The sequence below is a fragment of the Coenobita brevimanus genome, chromosome 71, assembly GCF_032717465.1.
Source record: "Coenobita brevimanus isolate Jiangsu-jjx chromosome 71, ASM3271746v2, whole genome shotgun sequence".
Lineage (NCBI taxonomy): Eukaryota > Metazoa > Arthropoda > Malacostraca > Decapoda > Coenobitidae > Coenobita > Coenobita brevimanus.
Window position 1 is genome coordinate 54,525,526 of NC_137024.1, and position 8,958 is coordinate 54,534,483.

General features: G+C 42.4%; 1 protein-coding gene across 1 annotated transcript in view; it reads left to right on the forward strand.

Annotated features, from left to right (window-relative positions):
* LOC145406783 (uncharacterized) overlaps nt 1-8,475 on the forward strand; it is a 30,301-nt gene extending 21,826 nt beyond the window's left edge. The window contains exons 9-11 of the mRNA XM_080277880.1: nt 1,645-1,822; nt 4,570-4,718; nt 8,255-8,475. Of these exons, the coding sequence (XP_080134006.1) occupies nt 1,645-1,822; nt 4,570-4,718; nt 8,255-8,365 (438 nt within the window). The 3' untranslated portion in view covers nt 8,366-8,475. The remainder of the gene's footprint in view (nt 1-1,644; nt 1,823-4,569; nt 4,719-8,254) is intronic.
* The last annotated feature ends 483 nt before the right edge of the window (nt 8,476-8,958 follow it).

The window sequence follows — 8,958 nt, forward strand, 5'->3', positions numbered from 1 at the left end:
GTTTGATTTGTACAAGGTCTTCACATCCAGCCAGGACCAGTCACCAGTTCGCTCACATCCATTCTAGATATTCTAGTACATTTCAGCCATGTTCAGACTTAAGTAAATCAGTTCAGGACTATATTAGTCAGCAGGTCCTTTCAGGTTGCTTCATATTTGTCAGCTTAGTTCAGAATAGAACTACTTTAGTAGTTCTCAGGGAGGTCCAGTCAGGCCTGTCACATTTGTTTTTGCTTAGTCCGGGCGGTTCATGGGTAGTTAGGTCATTCAAGGTCAGATAGGCCCATTTAGGATACATGGTCCATTCATTTTAGTCATTTCACTTCACGGCCATTCATATCTAGTTAAATCGGTCCAGGTCCAACCATGCACATGCATATTAGGATTAATTTATATTGACTGTGGTTCATTATATCCATATTTAGGCATAAGTAGATCAGTTCTGGACTGTTTCAGTGCTTTTAGGTTCTTTCAGGTCACTGAAAATATCAGGGTTATATGTTTCTAGCTATCAGAGCCTAGTATACCTGCCTTATCTTATTTACCCCTTCCTCACACCTCCCATATTTATCAGAGACCTCCCATGTAATTACCTGTACATTTTTACACCATGCCTTTCTCGTATATTTGACAAGCACTATGGTCACTAACAGCTGCTTAGTATACACACTGCTGGTCACTTTACATTGATCCACTGTAACAGACTGTCAGATGTGCATGTGACATGTGGATTCCATGGTTAAGGACCAGAGGGTTGGTGGCCCTCATCCCCTTCTTAGGTCTTCAGAATGTTTCCTAGGATTTCCCTATTGTTTCTTTGGTTCCCTGTTTGGATCACGTAGCCTGTGAGGTCGGACCAAGAACTTTGAGGGCTTGAATGAGAAGTGAACAGATGCATGATCCATTTTACAAACAGTCAGTTAATGGTCCTCCTATATTTGTGCATTATTTATGGATCCCTCCCATTCCATCTTAGAGGGAAATAGGATTAGGAATATATTGATGATTTTTTAATTCATAGAAATATATTGTACCTGCACATTTGTGTACTCATTTTCAGTGTTGTTACAGGGTGTTTTTCTTTATCATCATTATCATCTGGACCTCCTTTCCCACCCTAGGGCAGTGTGAGGAGTAGCAGTGTCCAGACAGCCTAAATTTGCCCACACCAATGGGCCACACTTCCATTCTCTCATCATTCAAGCCCCCAGAAGCTTGGCTCTATCTGATACGCCAGAAACATTCACCACGTTCTGTAGCTTCACATAAACATATCTGATAGAGTTGCACAATTTATATACATTGCTACTATGTGTATAAACTACTACTATGCCTTTTGGGAGGTGTAATTGTTAAAGTATTTGTAGCATGCTGAAAGCTGTGGTAGTGAATTCTAAATGACATTGTGGCAGATACCAGTAAATAAGATGCAATCTTAATCTTATCAGAGTAAGTACTGTACCAGCATTATCTGTTAATCTGTACATTCAGTAATTTCATCAATTGTTTCCCTCACTTTACACTTTACAAACTTACTTGTATTCCTCCTCCCTTTAGTACTGTAGTTACTGTTGTATATAAAGATATCTTGCATGTCATTCCTATCCTTTTGTGTTTTTAAAGGCTTTTGATTTCATTGTGCAGGAGGCCCTGGCACGTGCAAGGCCTGGTTATATACGAGAAGCAGGAGACAGGCGTGCTTTGATCCGACTGAAGAAGGAGATGCGTCAGTCAAACCAAAGCCGTAACCATGAGCTAGTGGCACAGATTCCACCCAACCTCCAAACCCCATCCACCCTTCAACGCTTCCTCTACAAACCCGGTCAGTGTTGATATGAGATTAGCCATTAAAATCACCAGACTTGCTCTACAGAAGGTTGTCTTTTACTCTGCAGTTTTGTTTGAATAAGAGCATCCAGCATGATTATGACAGATGAAAAAGAGTACAGTTAAACCAGTATAGTCATGTTCCTATTGTTGAGACTTTTCAGAATTTACCGCTGTACCTTTATTGAGAGGTTGTTGGGGGGGCCCATCATCCACCCACTCTGTTTCGGGGTAGCTCTGCATTGAGTGGCGAGCCAAATGATTTCCTGTAAACCAAGAAATCAGTTCATACGCTGGATGGTAACCATATGACCAGCAACCATATGTTCCCTGTGTGTCAGCAAGTGGGTTGGTTGAGGGTTAGTGCCCCTCCCTGGAAAACAACTACTGTAATTAAAAATACAAAAACGACGCCTCAGACCAGGACGAACAAACAGGTGATGACCAAGGACCGGACTAAGGAGTTGGTTCGGATTGCAACACGGAATGTAAGGGGTGTGAATGATGAGATGAAAGAAAGAGATTGTCCAGGTGCTTGAGGATGCAGTGGATATACTGTATGTCGATTAACTGAGACTAAATGGAGAGGCGAGAGTGTGAGAGAGTGGAAGTATGGATGGGGTATATGCATGGGAGTAGGTGAGAATGAGAGGACAAAGAAGATGTACGTATTGTTGTGTGCAAGGGATGGAAGGAGAATATAAGAGAGTATGGATCAGTTGGTTCAGGGATTGTGTGGGCAAGATTGAGAGTAGGATTACAAACCTGGGCAATCGTGTGTGTGTGTATGTGCCAACGCAAGATTATGCAAGCAGAATGAAAGAAGAGTTCTGGGCAAATGTGGAGGATGCATGGAAAAGTTTGAGGGGAATGAGAGAGTGTTTTTGGTTGGGGATATGAATGGAAACTTAGGGAATTTGAAGGTGGATGGAGTAGTTGGTGAGTGGGGTGTGCCTGCAGAAGTGGATGAGAATGGCAATGCCCTAGTGGACATTTATGTGGGGAGGAGGTTGGTAATAGCCAGTATCATCGTTAGGCACAAATTGGTCCACAGGTATGCATGGCGAGTGATGAGAAGGGTGCATGGTGAATTGAATGAACGGAAGGCAATGATTGATTATGTGTGCTTGTGGATAAGAGAATGAGAAGGTATGTAATGGATGTAGAGCATGCAGAGATTGGAGGAGTGGATTTTTTTAACCAGCACTTGGTGGTGGTGAAAGTCAAGGTTCAAATGCAGTGGAGGAATAGAAGGAGGGCAGGACAGGAGGAAGTAGTTCATACAACAAGGGTAGAAAGATTGCAAGAGGGTGAAAAAAAAAAAGGCTGAATAGAAGAGAGAAGTGGAGGAGCGATTGGGTAAATATGATTTGGAGCAGATGGGGGAGGTGGAAAGTGTGTGCAAGATATTCACAGAAAATAATCTGTGCAGCATGTGATGTACAGTAGTGTGTGGGATGAAGAGAAGGTGTAAGGGGATGCAAGGCACAGCATGGTGGAATGAAGAGGTGATACAAGCTGTGGCACAAAAGAAGAAAACATTTAGTGAGTGAATGGGAAGTAGATGCATGGAGGAAGTAGAGAGATGGAAGAGAGAGTTATATGTTGAGAGGAAGAGAGAGGTGAAAAGATTAGAAAGAGAGGGTAAGGAGAGAGTGGATGAGGAATTTGGAAGGAATTTGAATGTAAAGTGGAGGGAATGTAAGAGAATGTTCTGGAAGGAGATAAAGAGAGTTAGACAAGGTAATAAAGAAGTTAGTAGGGGAGTGAACGATAAAAATGGTAGATTGATAGTGGAGAAGGAAGAAGAAGTGAGCAGATGGAGAGAACACTTTAAGGAACCGTTAAACACAAAGAATGAAAGTAATGCAAGTATAAGTGGCTGGGGAAAGGCTGGTAGAAGGAGGGAGGTGAGAAGGGTGGAAGAGATCAGTAGGATGGAAGTAGTGGAAGCAGTGAAGATTATCATCATGGGGAAAGCCCCAGGAATTGAAGGAGTGTGTGGTGAAATGCAGAAGCACAGGGGAGAGATAGTAGTATATGGATATGGAAGATGTGCAGATTGGCCTGGGAGGAAGGTAGAGTCTCCAAGGATTGGAAGTCAGGTATAATTATTCCTCTGTACAAAGGAAAAGGGGAAAAAGATGTGTGTGGTAATTGTAGGGGCATTTGTCTTCATAGTGTAATAGGAAAAGTATATGGCAGGATACTTATTGACAGAGTTAAGGAAATAACAGAGGAATTAATTAGGGGAGAACAGGGAGGTTTCAGGAAGGGTAGAGGTTGTTTAGGTCAGATATTCATCCTTAGGTCTTTAGTGGGAAAGTTTCTAAAGAAGGGAAAGAAGTTGTAAGTGGCTTAAATGGATTTGGAGAAAGCATATGGCAGAGTGGATAGACAAACAATGTGGAAAATATTAAGAATATATGGAGTAAATGGGAAGTTGTTGAATGCTGTGAAGAGTATGTACTCATATAGTATGGAAACTATGGTACAAGAGATATCCCTTGGAAATGGGGGAAATCTCTGCCTAGCATAAAGTAACTTAACCTCTTGAGTACCACCAACATCCATGGGTGCCAACAAGTGCCAGTGCCAGCACCATACATTTAGAATTTGATAACTTAGAACATTAATTTTGCCAGTGTACCAGTAATAGGCTAAGCTTTTTATTTTTTACTGCTGAATCTTATGAGACAAACTTTCTTGTACCTTATAGATCTACTTTCTTCTGCCTTATAGATTTGTCACCACTGTTTACATATCGGGACATTCGAGAGCAGAATCGGCGCTTGTACAGCCTACTGCCTGAATCTGGATGTCCAGTTGTACGGCAGCAACGATGTGCTGAGAGACACACCAACAGACTGATGGCAAAACTCTACAGCCAGGTGAACTTGATATCTGCTTCCATATCTGTATAATTCTGTATTAAGTTCACTGATGGACTGGATCTCCCCAGTGGGAGAGCAATAACCACAATGAACTCTTCACTATAATGGTGACCTACAAATGGGGCATGGCCATTTATTGGAAGCCATGCATGGATAATTTGAACTGCTGGGATGACTGTTTGTGTCAGAGTTTTATGTCATTGGTACTGTGGCATCAGCAGGGTGAAAACATGCACAAGCATATGAAAAGACATAACATCAGCACACACTTTAAATGTCCACACATTTAGGGTAGAGTTGTGAGAGGCAGACTGAAAAAGACCTGGGACAGGGTCATTGAGTGTGACCTCAGGGATAAAGGACTGAATAGAAAGGCTGCCAGAGATTGGGCCTCATGGAGAGCTGCCGTTAGTTTACCAAGCCTGATGCATTCAAGCATGTTGGAACCTTTATAAATGAAATGAAAATGAACGAACCTTAGCATGGGTTCAAACCCTAGACTTAGGGCACATACATTGCAAGATGAATTCCAGTCCACCACAGCTCTTAGCATAGTATCGCAGTCTGGGCATAGTACCGTGGAATAGAAATTGGATGGATGTTGGAAAGTTTATATATATATATATATATATATATATATATATTATTGAGAGAGAAGGTGACTCCCAGTGTGATGTTACAGTGAATGGAGAGACTGGAATTGGTTTGGGAGTTCAAATACCTGGGTACAGTGATAGAAAAGAGAGGAAAATGTGCAAAAGAAGCTGAAAGTAGAGTGACACAAGGAAGAAAAGTAGCTGGTGCAATGAAGGCCTTGATAAGAAACAGAGGCTTTGACTGTTGCAGCTGCATGAGGCTTATATGAAGGAGTGTTAGTGCTAACTTTAACATATGGATTAGAGACTGTGGTGTGGCATGAAAATGAAAAGTCAAGAGTAAGACCAATGGAGATGGGATTGCTGAGGAATGTATGTGGAATACAGAGGGTGGATAGGATATGAAATAATGTGATTCATGAAAGATGTGAAGTGAGGAAGTCAGTGGACACCAGAATCGAAGAGAGTGTACCGAGATGGTATGGTCATGTGGTGAGAATGGATAACAATAGAGTGGTGAAAATGGTATATCTGAGCGAATTTGAAGGAGGGAGGAGGTGAGGTAGGCCAAGGAGAAGGTGGAGAAATATGGTAGATGAGCGTGTGAGGAAGAGAGGTTTGGAAGTCTGTGAGGCTAGGGAACTGACAAGAGATTGAGCTGGCTGGATGTTGTGAGGAAAAGTGCATGGTCAGGGATTTGGCACCCCTTTTTAATGTGGCAGCGTCGGATTGACTCTATCGGATACGTTTATGTGAAGGTACAAAATGTGGTGAATGTTTGTGGTGCATCCGATAGAGCCAGGATTCTGGGCGCTTGAATGTTGAGTGAATGGAAGTGTGGCCCTGTGGATTGGGCAAATTTGGGCTGTCTGGACATTGCTGCTCCTCACCGTGCCCTAGGGTGGGAAAGGAGGTCCAGATGATGATGATGTTGATGATGATATATACTGTATATATCATCATCATCATCATCATCAGCTGTTGCATGTCCACTGCAGGACCGGCCTATCCCTACCAAAGCAGGGACAATACAGCCAATGTATATCTACCCAGTGGCTTAGGCTGTCTGGTAAAGACAGTATGTAGGGTGAGAAGTGCTTGTGAGTATGATTGTAATGTTGGAGTGGATTTGGATGTGCGTGTAGTGAACCAAGTGTAATCGGCCCGCCTTAAGCCGACAGGGTGCAGGCATACTAGTATGCGACACTGGTTCAACCACAGCACTCCTTATGTCCCCCAAAGCAGTAAGTGACTTGGTGAACGCTTCCCAAAGTTTTTACAACTCTGGCGGGAGGTGAACCCGCATCCACCAGCGTGCGAGAAGCACACTCTGCCACTGTACCACAGAGGCTCTGATATACATACAGTGTGTGTATATATATATATATATATATATATCAGCAGCAGCAGCAGCAGTTTGAGTATCTACAGCAGGACCGGCCTATCCCAACCAAAGTGGAGACGATACAGCCAACATATCTCTACCAAGTGGCTTAGGCTGTCTGATAGAGATTGTGTGTAGGGTGTGAAGTGCTTATAAGTGTAATTGTAGTGTTGGATTGGCTTTGGATGTGTGTGTAGTCTGTGAACCAAGTGTAATCGGTCCGCGCAAGCCGACTGGGTGCAAACATACTTTTTGTAGTATGCGACACTGGTTCAACTACAGCGCCCCTGATGTCTGCCAAGCAGTACATGGCCAGAAGAACGCTCCCAAAGTTTTTTACCCTGGCGGGGCACGAACCCTCGCTCTCCAGTGTGCGAAAATGCACACTTTACCACTGTACCACAGAGGCTCCATATATATATATATATATAAACATGACAGCATTTGGATTGACTCTATCAGATAAGTATATTTGAAGTTACAGATTCCCCCCCCCCCCCTGTCTGATGGGGCCAGGATTCTGTGGGCTAGAATGATGAATGAATGGAAGCATGGCCCATTGAATTGGGCAAACTTAGGCTGTCTGGACATTATTACTCCTCACCCTGCCATATATATATATATATATATATATATATATATATATATATATATATATATATATATATTAGATAGATAGATAGATACCAGTATATTTATATTGCTATGGCCTTAAGTAGCAGAATTGTATAATTGGAAGGGTATCCTTGATTGCAATGGTTTATTTTATTGCTATTTTTTACTTATTTTGGGAAGAGGTTTGAAAGTAAAAGAATTTTCTTATGTCATCAGTAATCCAATCCTTATTGCTGCATCAGAAGCATAGGGGCTGGGACTACACTGCAATAATCTAATCTTTATTGCTGCATCAGAAGCATAGGGGCTGGGGCTACACTGCAATAATCTGATCTTTATTGCTGCATCAGAAGCATAGGGGCTGGGGCTACACTGCAATAATCTAATCTTTATTGCTGCATCAGAAGCATTGGGCCTGGGGCTACACTGCAATAGTCTAATCTTTATTGCTGCATCAGAAGCATAGGGGCCTGGGGCTACACTACATTATTCTAATCTTTATTGTTGCATCAGCAGCATAGGGGCTTGGGGCTACACTACTGAGGTAGTATGACCAACCATGCTCTCCTCTGAATTGCAATATATGAACAATGAACCCCAGAACCCAGCCACCCTTTGGATGTAAATACTCTCCTGTCCCAACTGTTTGGAGTGCCTTAACCCACTGGACCACCAGGCATCCATTTTGTATGGTTACCACCCAGCACAGTAAATGGGTTTCTTGAGACACCATTTGTCTTGTTACTTAGAGTAGATTCAAATGAAGATAGCACCACATTGAGTAGATGGTGGATGTCCCGTATTTGTCACTTGTACTTTCTCATTCCTTGATTTTGGATCTTGCCTTACCTTATCTTTACATGAGAATAGGTTCAGGATAAGGATAATGATCACCAGAATAATATAATTTCATTAATACCTTTAATTATATCTTGCAGCGATTGAGGAAGAAGGTCATGAAGGGTCAAGTGTCACATGCCCACAAGGAGATCATCACACCCGTTTCTACCCGTACCCACCATTACCAGCCTCCACCTACAGGTTACTAGGAGCCATGTTGCATTAGCATCTTCCCACAAGTAGTAAACTTCTTACTCTCCCATACTTGCCATCTTTTAAAGCTGCTTTATTTTACACAGCTGGGAAAAAATGATGTAAGCTTAGGCATTAGGCTGAAGAAGTTTCAGAAACTATCAGGTCAGTAACAGGAGAGTGTTAAGGACAAAGAAATGTATGGTAGGAGAGATAGTAGAAACTGTAGAGTTTGGTGCTGAAGTAATTTTTACATGACTGCGTGAATGACAGTATAGGTAAGAGGGCGCTGAATTTCAAGCACAGTACATGAAACTCTCTGTCTATCTATTGCCAGATGCCATAATCCTGTAAGGGGTGGCCATTTGACTTTGAGTTATTTGTTTTATGGGGAGGGGCATTAACCCTCCACCAACCCACTCGTTGACACGTAGGGAGCACGTATGGTTTGGTTATATGGTTACCACCCAGCATTGTAAATGGTTTCTTGGCTTACAGGAAACCATTTGGCTCGTCACTCAATGTAAAGCCACCTGTAAAGGAAAGAAAAGCAATAAGAAGTGACAGGAAAGATGGGAGAAAAGAGAAGAGAGGAGGGCAGGAACAGAAA